The 20,182-nt window shown below is 28.4% G+C and overlaps 1 protein-coding gene across 3 annotated transcripts; it reads right to left on the reverse strand.

Moving 5' to 3' along the window:
• Positions 1–12,990: 12,990 nt before the first annotated feature.
• LOC105967756 (uncharacterized) lies at positions 12,991–17,612 on the reverse strand. Of its 3 annotated transcripts, none has more exons than XM_088820040.1 (15): positions 17,417–17,612; positions 17,227–17,334; positions 17,004–17,147; positions 16,376–16,693; positions 16,156–16,246; positions 15,759–16,037; positions 15,462–15,656; positions 15,213–15,307; positions 14,726–15,031; positions 14,549–14,634; positions 14,251–14,469; positions 13,960–14,088; positions 13,564–13,866; positions 13,353–13,468; positions 12,991–13,231 (listed from the first exon to the last, which is right to left on the reverse strand). In XM_088820040.1, the coding sequence occupies exons 1-15, from the start codon at positions 17,519–17,521 to the stop codon at positions 13,137–13,139; spliced, it is 2,589 nt and encodes an 862-aa protein (XP_088676166.1). In that variant the 5' UTR covers positions 17,522–17,612; the 3' UTR covers positions 12,991–13,136. The 3 variants fall into 3 exon arrangements, with proteins under 3 accessions (XP_088676166.1, XP_088676164.1, XP_088676161.1); XM_088820038.1 differs by having other exon boundaries at positions 14,726–15,052; positions 17,417–17,602; XM_088820035.1 differs by having other exon boundaries at positions 16,123–16,246; positions 17,417–17,602.
• Between the last annotated feature and the right edge of the window lie 2,570 nt (positions 17,613–20,182).

The raw sequence follows: 20,182 nt of genomic DNA on the forward strand, positions 1-20,182 counted from the left end.
GAAACCCATAAGCATAAATTATGGGGTGTTACATATGCATAGACTAACCTTGCACAAAAAACAACGTACTCGATTATTCATAGAAAATTATACTCATTGCAAATAAATGTGAACATACAAAAAATGCACATGTTTAATTAACCAAAAGTTTGTAAGAATTCAATCTTGATCTCATTATCCTATCCGGTGCTTTAAAACAAAATTCATGTATCATCGGCTTCTCTGTGCAGAATATTGCACGTAACATTAGTAAATATGGACATATTATAAATTGAAAAATATTTTTATACCACATCTATTCATAACTCTCGACATTGCGATGTATATTTGCCGATGTGACCTATGATATTAACATTAATACTACACTAAAAATTAATACTAATTCTAAATCAAATATTAATACTAATAATACTAATTTTAAAACAAATACGAATACTAATACTAATATTAATTTTAATTATAATTATCTATTACTAATACTAATACTAAATTTGTATAATTGTGCATGCTAAACTCTTACTCATATTAATAATCATACTAATAATCATACTCATATTCATACTCGAACTCTTACTCATACTCGTGCTTATACTCGCGCTTATCATATACTCATACTCGTACTGATACTCATACTCATATGAATACTAATATTTAGCGGTGAAAGTCGGATGGATCGGATCGGAATAAACCTTTGCGGAAAATTTCCAAAAAAAATCGGAAGTACAAACTCAATTTCAATTCCAATTCCAATTCCAACATTTTCGGAATCTAAAAATTCATTCCAATTCCAAAAGGCTCGGAAATTTCAAAATTTCGGAAAAAAATCGGAAATCACATAAGCTTTAAAATTTCAAACTTAGCCGAAATTTTCTAAAATGTTCATAATATTTCAAAATAAGAACATCCCACATCGATAAAAGTAAAACTAATAACTACTAAATTCAGTTAAAAGAATAAATAAAAATAAACACAACATAATACCCAATAAAATTTCTAACAACAATTCATTATGTCAAAATCCTAAAACAAAACTTACATTTGTATTTTTCGGAAAAATAAGTATTATATAATATATATTTTTTATAGGTGTATTTTTCGGAAAAAAATTGGATTATTTCGGAATTAATTCCGGAATTAAATTGGTATGGAAATTGAAAATTCCAAATTTATTTTATATTTCCAATTCCAATAAAAAAAACACGGAAATATTCGGAAATCAGAATTTCGGTAGTCAAAATGAAAAAAAGAATTCCAAAATCGGAACTTTTCGGATCGGAACCGGTGAAAATTGGAAATTCCCTTCCAACTTGAACCCCTACTAATATGTATACTAATACTCATACTCATATTGATACTGGTACTAATATGTATACTAATACTTATACTCAATCATACTAATATTGATACTCATATTTATACCCATATTGATATTCATACTTATACATACACACTATACTAATACTGATATTCGTACTCATACTAATATAGATATTGATATTAATATTGATACCCATATTGATACTTATACTGATATTGATGCTTATATTGATACTCATAGCTATATTGATACTAATATTGATATTGATATTAATAACGATACTAATACTAATATTCATACTCATACTCATGCTCATGCTTATGCTCATACTCATACTCATACTCATACTAATACTTATATCATACTCGTACTCATATTCATACACATACTCATACACGTTATCATACTCATTCCCGTACTTATACCCATACTCATACATATAGTCATACTCATACTCATTACTACGTATACTAATATTGATACTAATATGGATATTTATATTGATACTAATACTTATATTCATACCGAAACTCATACAAATACTCATATTCATACCCATATTAATATTGATAATGGTAATAATACAGATAATAATACTGATACTACTATTGATAGTTGATACTCATACTAATGGCAATGCTAATAATGATGTTAATGCTACTAATAATAATCATATTAATTTTAATACTAATTCTAATACCCATATTCATACTCATACTCAAATTCGTATTATACTGTACCACCATTAATGTTATTATTCAAATTAAAAATACAATGTTTTCTTTTTTAATTTATACAATATTTAAGCAAAATAATATGTATGTACTAATTAATATGTTGGTAAAATAATTTTCTTAAATCATGAATTGATATGCAAAATAAGTTAAAAAATGAACTACTTATATATTACCTATAATAATACTGAAATAATTTACTTATATATTAGTTAGCATTAAATAATTACCGGAAATTTTTAAAAATGAAACATGCAGATTTGGTGGAACTACATTCTGTATATTAAAAAATGTGTAATATATTACGCATTAAAATATATGGAAATGATAATTAAAAATTGGGATTTATGGATGAAATCTAGAAATTGTCAAATGCATTAACTAAAAAAAGGATTTATAGTAAGAATATAAAATAAAACAGATATTGAGGAAAATAAAATACAAAATAAAAAATAAAACCAAAATTGCGAGAAAAAGTAGAGTAGTGTTGTTATTTTTCAGTACAATTTATTTCATAAATATAAACATATTTTCCTAATATAATTCTTTGAAATGCAAAATCAAAGTAAAATAATTCCATATCATTTTTTTTTGTGAATAAATTTTTTCATATCATTCTTAGATTGCTTTTTTTAATTAGTATTCTAATTAATAAATATAGATAATACATTCTAACCAAAAAAATCATAAACTTTAGTTAACTGAAGATAATTAATAAACGATTGAACATAGACTAAAAATCCTGATACATTATATAAATATTCAAATAATTATAAAAGTAACTAAAAGAGTATGACAAAAAAAATAATGAACAGTAAATAATTATAACAGTATTTAAAAGAACACGATAAGAAAAAAATAGTGACCAATAAATTCCATTGCTCATCTTGCTCATCTTGCTTAATAAATCCTTTGTTTTGCTCCTCAAAAAGAAAAAAAAAATTATTAAAATATTTTAAAGAATATGAATTTGAAGAATATGAACAGGGTAGAATTATTAGTAATTCTAACTTAGTTAACTATTTCCCAAAACTTTTCCATCAACAAAAAGAATTTATTTTATTTTACCATTCATACAATAATAAAAATATATCAAAAAATTTCATCATACGTACAATATTATAATAAACACATTTAAACATATAAATAATTAGTACTTATATGTAAATGGTATGATACTTCAATGAGGTTATTGCAATAAAAATCTTTGAATATGTGTATGCGTCGTTGTGTGGGTTATTTCTAAATTAAACAAAAAATAAAAATCATTTTCAAGTAAATCATTTCATTTGATGTAAGTCATTGTATGAATTATTTCATATAAATCATTTTTTATTTAAATAAATGGAATATATATATATATATATATATATATATATATATATATATATATATATATATATATATATATATATAAATTCAAACACATTATTTAATATTTATAATAATTGAATGGATTCATTAAAAAATTAAAATGCGATCAAATAAAAAGTAATGATAAATCGAGTTTTCTTTTGAATGAATTGCAAATATATCCAAAAAAACTTAATGAATAAAACAATTGGATTGAGATGGAGTTTTTAAGGACAAATAAAAAGCATCTCTTTGTATAAAAAAATACTTAAGAATATCGTTTCAATATTGATGACGAAATGGATTTAGTATTTAAGTTAGTGTGGTGTGAACTACGAACTGAAAATTTTAAAGTAATTGTAAATAAGGACAATATATATATATATATATATATATATATATATATATATATATATATATATATATATATATGTGGTATTTGAATTATATAATAATATAAATATGGGATGAAATTAAATAAAGATATGTAAAAACCAACGTAAAATTTGTAGTAATCATCTATGGCATTGGTCATATTGTATATATGGAAAAAAATGAAGAAAAAAAAAGGTTTACACTCTCATTTAAAATAATTTTTTAAATGTAAAAACTAAATATATACAAAGTGATTAAACCTCATTAAAAACTTTTATACAAAATTCAATAGGGTTATTAAAAAAAAAAAAATCAAATAGTAACGAATGGTGAATCGAATTCTATTTAGAAAACAATGCAGAAATGAAAGTAAAACCATAAAATAAAATCTGAAATTATTGAAATAAAATCTATATAAAAATAAATAACATAAACCTGGGAATTGTTTTAAACATGAAAGCAAAACCATAAAATAAAAGAATGAATTTACAATTCTTACATATATTGGAATTCGCAACTTGCAATTTGTACAAGGGACTTAAAGAAATATAAACAAATAAATATATGTGAATTCCCTATACAAATTGCAAGTTGCAAATTCCAATACATGCAAATAATAAAATAACAATTCCAAATTCGATATAATCAAAAAATAACTGTGTGAATACAACCAAATAAAACAAAAAAAATGATTTAGTTTACTGGAATAAAAAAAATCGAAAAAAAAGATGAGGAAAACGAATAAATATTCTTATATCCTCTTGTTGTTGTAAAGTTGGATGGTGGAGAAAAATGAGGTGTGGTATGAGGATTTTATACTTGAATTTGCATCATAGAAAAGTAAACATTATTTTAAACATGGAAAAAAATAATCAACATAGAATATAAATTGCAAAGATTTTGTGAATCGTAAATTGGAATTTTGGAATGAAGTACAAAATACCTAATCAAGTTATTAGTAAGACGGATTTGGCGGACTTGGTAAAATAATAATTTGGTGCAATGGCAAACCATTCGCTTAAATAAGGTAAATAATAAAGTAGAGAAAATGTAATATATATAAATATATAAATTTGAAAAAAATACTATAAATATATATTAAAGGAAAGCAATGATAGAATAAGGAATACATTGTAATTAAAAGACAATATGTAACCAAAATGAAACAAAATCCACGGCTTTCCTAAATATGGTCCAAATTTACTAAAACAAAATCATAAGAAATAACATAAAACTATGATTACATAAAAAAAACAAAAAATGCAGATTTGTTGGAAGTATTATACTATCAAAAAAAAATCAAAGCATTATCTAAAAACATGATATTCCAAATTAGTTTTGTGAAATTCTACAAATATAACATATTTCCAAGGATTTAATATTTAATACTAAAAAATACATAGAAATACGAAAATATAAGCATAATATAAAAAAATTCGGAAATATATACATAATATTACAAAATTCGAAAATATATACATACTATAAAAAAATCGAAAATATATACATAATATAAAAAAAATATTCATACATTAAAAATTGAGTTTTCTGAATTTAAAAAACAAATATAGGCGGTAAATATATTTCAAAAATTTTAAAATATTAAAAAGATAATATTTTTCAAATTTATAGGATATTTAATGCATGAAATATTATATATATGTGGTAATTATTAAATGAATGTGCAAATGTTAAATAGGAAGGAACTTAAAAATATATGAAGTTTAAAATGCCTAATAAGCAATTGAGTATTACATATCATCAACTTAATGCGAACTAAGCGATTTGAGAAAATGACATACGAATTTGCCACATGTCATTCAAAGAGGGCATAGATACTATTTTATATAATATATAGATCGTATTTATACTGTATTTATAATTTGAAATGTACCGTATATATCGTATTTATAATATACCGTATTTATAAATTGAAATACGGCATAATAAAAATTGTTAAAAATTTAAATTTTCAAATATTTGACAATCCAGTATAATTGTTTGAACGTATAATAGAAATATACAATTTCAAATTATTAACAAAAAATATTGTATATTTATTAAACAGTACAATGTAAAAATGAAATATTTTTGTTAATATTTCAAAATATTGTATATTTATTAAATAGTACAATTATTTTTCATTTCGACTTTATAAAACATTAACTTTGGAAATAATATATATATATATATATATATATATATATATATATATATATATATATATATATATATATATATATATATATATATATATATATATATATATATATATATATATATATATATATATATATATATATATATATATATATATATATATATGTGTGTGTGTGTGTGGTAATTGTTTAAATGAGTGTATAAATGTTAAATAGGAAATAACTTAAATATATACCAAAATAAAATTGACAACTCACCAATTGAAGAATCCACCTCATCAATTGAACTCCAACTAAGAAATTTTTATAAATGACATCATCATTTGCCACATGTCAATCATTGAGGGCATAGATCCTCATCAATTGAGCGTCAACTTCTTATATTAAAAAATTGATTGACATGTGGCGAATGATAATACTAATACTAAGACAAATACTAATATTAATACTAATATTAATATTAATACTAATACTATTACTAATACTAATACTAATACTAATATTTATTCCAATACTAATACTTTTACTAATATATAAATATTAATGTTTAATGCTAATAGTAATATTAACATGCTAATGCTGATGTTAATCCTAATACTAATACTAATCTATATCGTAACTATAAATGTAATCTAAATACTAATACTACTTCTAAAGTTGATGTGAATTCTAATCTTAATTCTGATTTTAATGTTAATCCTAATCTGAAATCTAATCCTAATGTAAATCATATCCTAATATTAATTATAATCCTAATAATAATAATAATAATAATAATAATAATAATAATAATAATAATAATAATAATAATAATAATAATAATAATAATTATTATTATTATTATTGCCAAAAATATTAAACCAAAATCAATTGAGGATATTCATCACAAAAATATTGATCCAAAATTTTAAGAAATGAACACCGGTAATTGAGCCAAATTTCAACACTTCATTATTACTACCAAATGATTTGTAATACAAATATATTTAAGAGAAAAATAAAAAGATAAGGAGAAGAAGAAGAAGAAGAAGAAGAAGAAGAAGAAGAAGAAAGAAGAAGAAGAAGAAGAAGAAGAAGAAGAAGAAGAAGAAGAAGAAGAAGAAGAAGAAGAAGAAAAGCTGATTATGGTTCCGCATTTACATAAGATTAGTTTTACTGGATTATGATGTCAATTAGAACGAACAAACATTTTTTTTCAAAAATCGATTCCTACCAAATATGATTAATTTTGAACATTTTTTAGCACAACCTAATTTAAACATTAATAGTATTAATATAGTATATTTGAAATTGACTTTTTTTTATATATAATTTCTCACGTTCACATAATTGTATTAAACTTGTAGTTTCCACATCACTGTGTTAAATTAAAATATATTAATCTTCTCATCTCATAAATATTATTTTTTAATAAAATAAATATTTACATGATATTATACAGTCCTGTATTCTTATAATATTTTTTAAAACAATAAAATAAAAAATGCATTAAAAAATGTAATATTACTGTAAATTAATCTATAGAACATTGTTGGATTTAATTAGAACTTGTTTGTTAGATGAAAATTAAGAATCTAACAAAATTTGATTGTGCTTAACAAATGGAACAAAGTTGCACAACACATGAATTCAATCGAATCAATCAGGCAATTTATATTTACAATTTGTTTATAAAAAACAAATATGAATACAAATTGCACCTAACGAAAATTAATATTTCGGTCATAACAACTTGATATAAGACATAATAATTTATATTCAACTTTTTGACTGTTACAGTACTCATACAAAAAAATTATTGTTGATTACATCATACTCCATATTCTTCCGTACGTAACCATTATTGTTACATAATTTGCACAAATTGGTAAGGTTCTGCAAAAGGAAATAAGAAAAGGAAAAAAAAAAAACCAATGAAACAATGAACAACGAAAAAATAAAATAACAATATATAATAATAATAATATAGTTAATAAAAATGAAACTATAAGAAAAATAAAAATATAAGAAAAAATGAAAGCAAAAGAAAAATTGGTAAGAATCACATTGGGACAAGAAAAAAAAAGAACTTTGAATAAAAATGAAAATATAAGAAAATTGGGATAGGAAAAATTAATGGAAGTTGCCAAACATAAAAAAAATAAAGAAGTAAGGAGAAATAAAAGAATTTTACCGAAACAACGGATATTAAAGAATACAAATAATGATGCAAAAAAAAGAAAAAAAAAAAAAAAGAATGTTAACAATAACATAAAGACAGGATAATAAAAAATGAAACAATATTAATTAGACAAAGAATTTAAAAACAAAAATTTGTTGATACATTGTATACACTTATTTGTTTTATTAAGTGTAACAACGAATATCAATGAAACCAAAACATCAAGAAGAACATAATACATTGAATTCCAATTTGTTAAAGATTATGCAAGATCCAAAGCGTGGAACAACTTTGATTGATTCCCTACATGAGACACATATACATGGATCGAAATTAGGATCAAAATGCGCGTTGCAAAGAACACATTGTTTGGACTGAGCGCAAACAATTTTTTTGATTTTCATAAAGTACGCACGACTTTATTTAATAAACTGCATGAAAACAATAAAAAAAAGTATATTAAAATTAAAACCCAAGAGAAAGAAATACAAATAGTACTAATATGTATATATAAAATTAATTATGAATATAAAACTATGCATATATACTTATAATAATTTATAAGAAATGATAAAAAAAAATGTAATATGAAACTGTATAATACGAACATTGTGCACTTTGTAATCGAATGGTGGTAGAAAAAAATGAAATGAACATTGAGGGGTTTATATAGTATTGAAAATGAACTTAATTCTATGGAAACATTAAAAATTCAAAAGATTTATATATTAGTAAATAAAATCAAATCAAACAAATAAAGGAAACAACCCAAAATAAAATAAAAACTTGTGGAAAAAAATCTTGCAATTTAAAAACATTAAATATGAAGATACGATTTTTATTTTTTACCATTCAATTTTGAATTAAAGTATAAATTAAATCAATCAAAGATGATATGATGGAATCTTGGAATATTAAAGATTCCTTTATATTGGTGATTTGATATTTTATTTGAAATAATAATTAATAAATATAATGCATAATCCGTTTTATAGTTCGGGCCATATTATATATTAAATAGTGTTTTCCAAATATACAACCAACTACTGCATTTAGAATTAATCCACCGTGCATTGCATATTTATTAAATAATATAATTATTTTTAATTTGAAATATGGTATAATAAAAATTATATAAAAAATAGTGTATATTTATTAAATACTTCAATTAAAAACTAAAAACAATTTTTATTATTATTTTTAATGAAATGGATATTCGAATATTCTAAAATATTGGAAATTAAAAAAAAAAAAAAAAACAACAACATATTCCTTTATTTTAATATTTTAGTATTTAAAAAAAATATTATTTTATGAAAATTATTTGAATATTCGTAAAAAAATTGAGTTTCATGAATTTATTTGAATAAATATATTTTGAAATACTTAAAATATAAATAAGATTTTTTTATTTCGAATTTATAAAATATTAACTTTGGAAATAATATATATACATGTGGTAATTATTAAATGATTGTGTAAATGTAAAATAGGAAAAAACTTAAAAATATCCATAAATAAAAATGCCACCTAATCAATTGAAGAATCCACCTAATCAATTGAACTCTAACTAAGCAATTTTGACAAATGACATCATCATTTGCCACATGTCAATCATTGAGGGCATAGATCCTCTTTTTATATTATATATAGATTATATTTTCTTGATTGAAAAACTTATTTTGAAATTATAGAGATAATTATTAATTATTGTTCTCGTAATTTATCAAATGGAATATTTCATCCAATCTTGAAGAGATTCCGTTGAATTTAACAAATTTATACACCAATGGACTATAATGAGATGAAATGAGAAGTTGAAGGGATGAAAATGAGACAATAGAGGCACGATGGAGTAAAGCGGTACTAAATAATAAGATAAATAATAAGATGGGGGCTATTAGTGAGATATGGTATTTAATACGTAAAAGCAATGTTCTATCATGTTTAATCATATCATATTTAATAAACCAAATCTCATTAATGACTTCCATCTTATTATTTATTTAGTTTTGCTTTAGTTCTTATATTTTCATTGTCTCATTTTCATCTCACAACCTTTCAATTCATCTCATTATAGTCCTTCGGTGACCGGTGTATAATTTGGTTATCTTTAACGGTTTTTATTTATTTTTTATTTGGGTATTGGCAAATAGGCCCATGACAAGGGCACTTAATTAAAAGAGGGACATTCAATTTTTTTATCTTTCAAATAAATCCAACACATTCAAACTTATTTGCAAATAAGGAAAATCCTTTCATATATACCAAAATTACCCTCAATTCATTGAAACCCAATTCAACTCCAATTTCATGATTTACACCCCAATTTAGCCCAATTTCATCAATTAACCAATTTTAACTCTAATTTCAATTTTGACCCCAATTTTAACCCTAATTCTTATCAATTCCACTCATTATGCTCTAACTTCCTTAATATTACACATTGACCCCGGATTTAAACAAATATATCACATTAACCCCCCCAAAATTTTTTTTTTCAGAAAATATTTTTTTTTCTGAAATGTTTTTTTTCCGGCCAGATTCCGGCGTTGACTTTTTTTTTTTTTTTTTTTATAATTTTGTTTTTTCTTAATTTTTTTTTAATTAATATTACTGTCTTGGCTACTAAATTACTGTCTCCGGCAGTTATTTAACTGCCGGAGACAGTAATTTAGCTGTTAATTGACTTTTTTTTTTCTTCAAAAATATTTTAATTAATATTACTGTATTCGTTGCTAAATTACTGTCTCCAGCAGTTATTTAACTGTTGGAGACAGTGATTTAACTGTTAATTGACTTTTTTTTTCTTAAAAAAAATATTTTTAATTAATATTACTGTATTCGTTTGCTAAATTACTGTCTCCATCAGTTATTTAACTGTCGGAGACAGTAATTTAACTGATAATTGACTTTTTTTTCTTAAAAAAAAATATTTTAATTAATAGTACTGCCTTAGATGCTAAATTACTGTCTTCAACAGTAATTTAACTGTCTTAGACAATAATATTAATAATATTACTGTTCGGAAAAATAATATTCATAATATTACTGTTCGGAAAAATAATATTCATAATATTACTGTTCGGAAGTAATTTAGTAACTAAAACAGTGATATTAATTAAAATATTGTTTTCTTCTAAGAAAAAAAAATTCAGAAAAAAAAAAAATTCAACGCCGCAATCTGGCCAGAAAAAAAATTATTTTCTGAAAAAAAAGGTTTTGGGGGTTAATGTGATATATTTGTTTAAATACGGGGTCAATGTGTAATATTAAGGAAGTTAGAGCATAATTGGTGGAATGGATAAGAATTATATTATTGAGGGTATTTTAGACTAAAGAATGGGGATGGACTTAATTGAGAGACTGTTTTTTTTGTGGACCAAAATGCATTTAAGTCCCATGTGATGGGCATTTTTGCCATTCGCCCTTTTTTATTTAGTGTATAAAATATTATATTCCTATAATTTTTTTAAGAAACTATAAACAATAGAAGAACATATATAACTAGTTTGTTCTTTAAATATTAACATAAAATCGTAAAAAAATATAAATAAATTCAAATAAAAAATATATGTAGATGATATATCGTCATCATTTGATATACTCTTAAATTCAAGTAATATCAACAAAATAGATATAAATGACTATTTCTATACTTATTAATATAAATTAATATTGTATAATTTTTTAAGTTATATTTTTATAAATTATATTTTTCTTGATTGAAAAACTTGTTTTTAAATTATAGAGATAATTATTAATTATTTTTTTCATAATTTATCAAATATAATTAACAACGGAATATTTCATCCAATCTTGAAGATATTCCGTTGAATTTAACAAATTTATACACCACACCAATGGACTATAAATAATACGATGAATTTAATAATGAGATGAATTGAGAAGTTGAGGGATAAAAATGAGACAATAGAGCCATGATGGACTAAAGCGGGACTAAATAATAAGATGGAGTCTATCATGTTTGAATTCAAGGGCAACTTTGGGATTAAAGAAAAGGTGAAAAAGGAGAATGAGGTTATCTGAAATAGTGATCTCTCTATTAATGAAATGCTTGAGAGGTTTTTTTCAAAAACCCTATTATAAATAGTATAAATATAGAGTAATTGTATAAATATAGCTTTAATGGAAATAAAAGCTAACATTTTCCAATAGAAACAAATTATATGAGTAGTCTTCCAATTGGAATATAGTTGATATTCTGTAATTGACAAGTGAAAGTTTTTACCTCTTAAACAGATAATTAATTAAGAACCTTAAAAGGTTGAATGTCATCAGCTTAGCTTAGGTAATCACAATGCATTTGAATGTTGCCAAAAATCTTCCTATTATGTGTAGATTATTATTTCAAACATCTCAAAACAAAATCCTATAATCTTAATCACATAGAGAACTTAGACAAGACAGTATGTTCTAAGTAATTCAAAAGGAGAGCTTAGATAGCTAGTTTTTATTACAGAGTTTAATTAAAGAGTTTAGCGAACAAAATTTTGTATTCAAAATATTTATAAAAGGAGAGTTTAGCAAAATAAACATTTTTATGCATATATACATATATATATATATATATATATATATATAATAATAATAATAATAATAATAATAATAATTAGTCTTAAATCCTACTAATATAGTTACTTGAATTGAAGATTGGGATTTATGGAGACGAGGGTTCTGCTAAAATACCAACGGTGCTGCTGCTAAATAGATTCCTTCTTATTTCCAAATTGATATCAGATCTCTTGCTTCGAATTAGCAAAATATTGTTTCAACACAGTTTGATTTTAGAGGGTTTATTGGATAGGAAATCCAATAATGAATCTTGAGAAAAAACAAGAAAAGATAGAAAGAAATATAACTTGAACATTGAATAGCAAAATAAAATATTGGATATAATTATTTGGTTAGTATACACATGCATCTATCTTAATAGACTAGATGAGTTTCAAAAGAAAACTGTAGAAACAAGCTATACATAATGTTGTCGTAAACCGTAGCACCACAAAACAATTTTAAGATGGGAGATAAACCCACAGCTGATCTGCACTAGCTATGGCCAAAGCCCCCGATTCTGAAGTATCGGTGGTTATGTATGATACTTGATTACCTGAACGAACAGTTCAAAAATCGAGTTAATTAATTGGTTGAATACAAATGCATACTAATTTCGCTCTTGTCTTATATTTGGCAAACAAATAACATTTCTTGTAAGACCAAGAAAAACTTACCTTTAAAGGAATGTACGTTCCCAAGCTTCTCTCCGGTACATAACTCCCACAAATAAACAATTCCATTGTTCCCACCGACAACTCCATGACCAGCAGATGTGACGGCAGCCGCCATGCTGCAAGCAAGGATAATTATTATATTATTATTTTTTTGTATTTATCATGAATCAAATTATATGGAAATAGAATAGAGAGCAGTAGATTACTGTACCATCCATCGATAACAGTTCCAGTGATGACCAAGTTATTGACCAACAAAGCAAGGCTCCAACATGCAACTGGATTTGTTTCGAGTGAAAATGGATCAGGGGGTGTTGAAATGAGAAGCCACACGGCTACATCGCTATTCTTGCTTACTGCCGAAGAAAAGCTTTTATTCATGTCGTCGATTACGATGTCGTTTACAATTGAATCTGTCTTTCTTTGCCATCTGAAAACACTGACAGGAACGCACTCCGAAACGGACAATCCTAGGCATGAGAACTTTGATACCAGGTTGCCCTTGTATATATCCCTGTACAAATACCATAAATAAGCCTTTTTTTTTCTTTTACTTAAACAACATTTAAATACAAAACAAATTTAAATGGAAAATGAAACTATATACCATAAGCCAAACTCTCCAAACCCATTGTGGCCAACAACTAAGCTAGCAGACTTTGGAATTGTCTTCAACTCAATAATACTAGGAACTATCCAGTCAAATGTAGGCAAATGCCATTCGTCTTTCTGTCCGCTGAAAATTATGAAGCAATAATTACAATAACTACCACATTTTATCTAAACAAAATGACCAACTTGTATCGACATTATTCTCACTGTTCAAAGCCTGGGATTTATTATTATTATTATTTTATATATATTAAAAAAAAAAAAATTGACATGTAGTAATAGTCACCTCCATGCATAGTTCATGACCCACAATTTGAGGTTTCCATCCTCCTCGGCAGCAAGAAGAAAACTCGGTTCACAAACTAATAAACAGCATACATCCTTAGCTGTTTTCAGTTTTGTTACAACCGAAGCATACCCTCTTTTTAATCGAACAATTTTAACTGCATTTCTCTCACATATATCTGAAGTACAATCCCAACATGGACAATCCAATTTACCCTCCCTGATATTCGTACAAAGTTAGTATTTCAATAACGAGGCAAAGCGAAGCTCCATGTGATATAGAGACAGATAATTATTACCTACAACAAGGAGTTTTAATGTTGTTTAACAAAACGACTGATTGTGCATCGGGGGTTAATTGTAACATTGATCTACCCACAACAATCTGGAGAATGGATTCCATGTTAGTTGTGTAATATTATAAGCAAGTGACAAATATTATATTATGCAACAAATGATTGAAATCTTCATCTTACATCTCTACCAACTAAATTGTTTGGAATTTGCAAAGCTATTGGGGCATGACCAATTAATGAAGGGCACCCCATCTTCTCTGCTGCATTCAGTAAGGCCTTGTGGAGAAAGAGGTTGCTCTCATTGCGCCCCGAGTATCCGCATTTCACAAATATAAATATTTCATTATCTTTAACAATTAGCTGCACCATTGAAATTGGCATCGCGTGGACATAGCATCCAAAAAGCTTGAAATTGCCATCGGGTTTGTTATTTAACTTCACTTTTTGGTGAATATTGGACCTCGGCTCATCATCCATCTCATTGTTCTGAAGGCATGAAAACGTAAACTTAAAATGAAATAATTTTTGATTCACAAGTGAAAGCATATATATATATATATATATATATATATATATATATATATATATATATATATATATATATATATATATATATATATATATATATATATATATATATATATTATGTGTTCCTTACCATCCTTACCTCAGACATGCAAACACTTTGCGATGCACGAACAGCAGGAACTTTGTAACCAATTTTGGATTGGTTGGAGTTGGCAATAATTTCCTTAGCAGGAGCTAAAACATAATATATATGTCAGCATGCTCTATCAGTAAATGGAGACTAATATATATATTCTCGCTAGTGGAAAAAGATCGTTTGAAATCCTAACAGAACATACAACAACTTTAGATATTAGCATTATTACTTAAAGCAGTCTGTCTTTCATACCATCTTCTGTAATTCCACTGTGGCAAAGTGATAGGTTTTCTTCTGCTTTGACATTGTTCGGCAGCTGTGAAAATTTACCGTGAGAAATTCTCGGACCATTTTCAAAACCATCAGAATCTGATTTCCCAGAAGTGGAGACAACTGAATCTTGACGAGAACATTGAATCAATCCCCTTTCACTCTTTCTTTCCAAATCTGAAAGCGAAAATTTGTAACCAATTAAAATTCATTTTGCACTAAAGCAAATGACTAAGTCGAAACGAGATTAATGGTAAAGATTTTGAAAACACTTTTTACCTATGGTTGCATTAGACATACTAATGTTGTATTCCACCTGAGATCCATGACCAGGCTTTTTTGAAGGCTTTGCAGTTTTACATTTCTTTCTAAATAATGATTTTTTAAGTAAAGGAACAGCTCGAGGAAGTAGAACTGTCATCATGGAATTGTCTAATTCTTCACCAAATAAATGAGTATCACGCTTTTCTGAACAAGTAGATATTCCTATTTCATCTTCTTGAGGTGCTGAATCAGTGACAACGAACTCAGACTCGTCCACTCCATTTACATTTTCATCTGAAACCAAAAAAAAAAAAGAAGCTGGGGAGAATTGAAAACTAAGCAATTTGAGTTACTGAGTGATAATTAAGGAGCATAATACCTCCTCCAGCCTGATCGAAAGAGTCGGGTGCACATAGATCATCACCATTGACAACTGGCAGCAGGTCATTTTGAGAATTACTAAATACACCTCTGTCTTCGCCATATCTTGACCTCTCATCACTCTGTCATTAAGTATGCCAATCTAATAAGATTTCACACACTAACTTTGCATAAAGTTTCTCTCAGTCAGGACTCTATTATTTAAAATAATAAAAAAAAACAAGACGAGAAAATATTGCTGGGAAAGTTACCTGTTCATTTTCTGGATGGGAAAGGGAACAACCTAGTTTGAGATGGTTAGTGATGTCGACTTGATCTGCATCAGCAAAAGTTGAAGAGCTGCTGACATTATTTGTGCATTTTTGTTGTTGATTGACACGAGTCTTACTGAGTTGTGTACTTGTAGCAAGTTTATCCTTCCTCTTTCTCTTTTCTTTAGCATGTGAAGAGACACTCGATGGTGTGCATTCATTTGACAAGTTTGACAATTGTTCAGCATTTCCTCCACCAACGTTTACTACCAATTCTCTCAGTAATTTCTGAACAAATCTGTTTTTCAATCCAAACAACTGTAGAGAGAGAGAGAGAGAGAGAGAGAGAGAGAGAGAGAGAGAGAGAGAGAGAGAGAGAGAGAGAGAGAGAGAGTTGTAATTAAACAAAATACAAGGATAGTATACACTAAATTTAAGAAGCATATTGCCATGAAAAAACAATGAGTGAATTAGCATGAGGATTGAGGAGTGAATGTTATGTTCTTGAAAAGAATGAGCAACGACATATCTAAAAACAATAAGGACAAGTAAACACAGATATGTGATGCAAAATGTGATGCGAGGAACTACGAAATTAATAAAAAGGGGGCGTGGGTGTACGGTGTACCTCGACTCCATCAATGTTGGTATGACACAACTTTGAATAGACTTTCTTCTGAAAGATCTGCCAAGCCAGATTTGGAGTGTCCCCATGCCCGTAACAACACTTATTCTCATCATCATCATCACAAGAAGAAGAACAACTACTAATCTATAGTGCAAATTAATAGTATTATTACTACTTTCAATAATAATAATAAAAAAAAAAAAAAAAAAATGGATGTACTGACCATAAATGAAGGACCTTTGAGACCTTGGAGAATTTCCATTGTGTATCTCACTCCATTTTGAGTCCTCACTGATTTGTATCCAACTGGATATGGGTACCGCTCTTTACCCTGCAATAAGTGAAAAATAAATTAGGATTTACCATATTCGAATCTCGGAGAGAGAGAGAGAGAGAGAGAGAGAGAGATCGACCGTAGATGAACTCCAATACTTGTTCTCCCATGGACCAGTGAACAGCTTTCCCACACATACTATTTCTATATCCTCCCATAATTCTTCCTTCTTTGTTTTCCCCATCTTTTCTCTATTTTTCTGGGGAGGGGCGATGCTGCTAATATGAGAGAGAGAGAGTGAGAGCGCGCGCGCTAGAGAGAGACACAGGGCGGGAACTAAAATTTATTGAGTTTATTGCAAATACCTATCGTGACTCTCACGCGCTACTGTTGCCGTTTTTTCTCATTTAACGCCTGAAATGTCATAAATGCCCCCAGCTCTCTTCTCTCTCTCCTTTTTTTCCTTTTTTTCTTCTCTTATTCACCCACCGTTCATCTTCCTCAAGAACACGCCCCCAACCATGGCCACCATCTTCAATCTTCCGGCGGCCCATTTTGAGAAACCATGGCCCAAAAAATCCGAATAAATCACCGACGATGCCTCTGCTTCCACGATTGACCGCTGCCGCCGCACGAAGATGAAGACGGTGGTAGAATCATCATTTTTTGGGCCACCATTTCCGCCGCAGTATGGAGCGGACTCAATTGCGAGAAGAGTGACCAATCCACGATCGTTCCTGCTCCAATTTCAAACCGACGTCTAGCTTGCGGTTGTGGGCGGAAGATCTGCAAAATGTGGTGGTGGTGGGGTGGTGCACAAGGATTGAGGCACTGCCTGCTGGTGGTGAGCAGCGGCGGAGGGCTGTGACTTAGGAGAAATGATAGATGAAGTTGTGAGGTTGAGGTGGCTGGCTGGGGCGGGGTTGGGGATGGGCCTGGGGTGGTGGCAGACGGGATTTCTTTCTCTCCTTTCTCTTTTTCTTTTTTTTTTATTTATTTATTTATTTTTATTATTATTATTTTTTATTTTTAGAAAAAATTAACTTACTTAGGCATACCTTGCCAAATCTGAAGGAAGAGTATAACCTTCGGTATAAGAGTCACCATAATTTTTAGCTATAAGATGAGCTAAAATATTTCCCGAACGTTTAATAAAATTAAAGACACAACTTTCAAAAAATTTAGCCACACACCAGCAATCTTCGACATAAGCGCCAAATGAACATAATTGAGCATCCTCTCCGCGAAGAGCTTCGACAACTTTGAGGCAATCTCCTTCCAGAATAATTGATGGCCAACTTTTCACAATCGACTGTCCTTGGTCGGCCTCTAAATCTTCTAGCTGCCCAAAAAATACAGTCACCCTGCCAATCTTGAGCTACCACAGCCACCGAATAATGGTCTGTACCAGCTGGAAGAGCTGCATCAAAATTCAATTTAATTATTCCTTCTCGAGGCGTTTTCCACTCCGTTGGAAGAGCGCGTCGCTGTATAGGAGTACGAGGAAGTTGTGCTTGTTGATACAAATTGAGAAAAGTCAGACCCAAGCTAATAAACTCGTCCGTCGCCATCCCTTGCTCTCCATGCATCTCTCGATTTCTTGACTCCCAAGCTTTCCACACTACGACGACCGCCAAGAGAAAGGAATCCTCTGTTAACTGTTGTTGCCATTGAATTATCCAATCCCACATAGACACTGGTTTTGGCTGCCCTATAATGCCAAAAGGGTGTGACTTCCATATTTTTTCCATTCCTCGACAATGGAGAAAGACGTGCATAGGTGTCTCCCACTCTCTCCCACAATGGTTGCACATTGGAGAGGTGGCAATCTTCCTTCTAAACATCTCGGCTTGTGTGGGGAGTATATCAGAACAGGCCCTCCAAAGAAACATACGAATTTTCGGGGGAAGTGCCAAATTCCATATGTTCTTCCATCTTCTACTTGATAATCCACTCGACGATTCATTCGCTAGACCCATATTAGCATGATAGCTGTGTGTTGTTGCTAGTGCGAGTTGATAACACGACTTAACCGTAAATTTTCCGTCCTTCGTGTAGTGCCAAATCCATTTGTCCGATGCATATGAACTTCCAATTGGTATAGCCAGAATACGTTCTCGATCCACTGGCCAAAACTGCTCATTAATAATCGAGATATCCCACGACTTTGAAGTTGGGTTAATTAAATCTTCGACTCTATCTGGGAAACACGAGTGCATAGGTCTTCGAGTAATAACTTTGAAATTTCCATCGTCACCGAGCCATGGGTCCGCCCAGATAGATGTGCTTGAGCCATCACCAATTCTCTTTCTTAAACCTTTGAACAGATGAGATCGTGCCTTAACTAAACTCCGCCAAGTCGCTGAAGGCCGCAAACCTAATTCAGTCGTGAGAACTTCACCATTGGAGAAATAACGAGCTTTTAGAATTTTGGATAACAGAAGGTTAGGGTAATTTAAAATTCTCCAGGTTTGTTTGGCTAATAATGCTATATTGAAACTACGCAAATCCCGAAATCCAAGACCACCATCAGCTTTCGACATGCACATTCTATTCCACGCTAACCACGGCATCTTCCTGTCATTTCCATTTCCCCACCAAAACCTTCGGATAGCCGATTCCAGATCATTAATGAGACCCACCGGTAACATAAAGCAACTCATCATGTATGACAGAATTGCTTGCAAAACAACCCTAATAGAACCTCTTTTCCGGAATTTGAGAGTTGTTTCTCGCCCCATCCTTTAATACGTGCCCAAATACGATCTCGAAGAAAACTAAAAATTTATTTTCTTGTTCTTCCCATCGAGACAGGCATACCTAAGTATCTTTCATGTCGATCCACCACTTGGAAACCCCAAAATATTGCAAATACTTTCCTTCAAAGCCGCGAAAGTTGTTGGAC

Source organism: Erythranthe guttata, chromosome 1 (assembly GCF_056151865.1).
Source record: "Erythranthe guttata isolate IM_541 chromosome 1, IM_541, whole genome shotgun sequence".
NCBI lineage: Eukaryota > Viridiplantae > Streptophyta > Magnoliopsida > Lamiales > Phrymaceae > Erythranthe > Erythranthe guttata.

Bases quoted from the DNA above. Each gene is read 5' to 3' on its own strand.
- LOC105967756 (XM_088820035.1), bottom strand. From the start codon at position 17,521: ATGGGGAAAACAAAGAAGGAAGAATTATGGGAGGATATAGAAATAGTA. The intron at 16,694-17,003 runs GTACACCGTACA...CTCTCTCTACAG, and splicing joins CCAACATTGATGGAGTCGAG to TTGTTTGGATTGAAAAACAG. The intron at 15,657-15,758 runs GTAAAAAGTGTT...TTTCGCTTTCAG, and splicing joins TATGTCTAATGCAACCATAG to ATTTGGAAAGAAAGAGTGAA.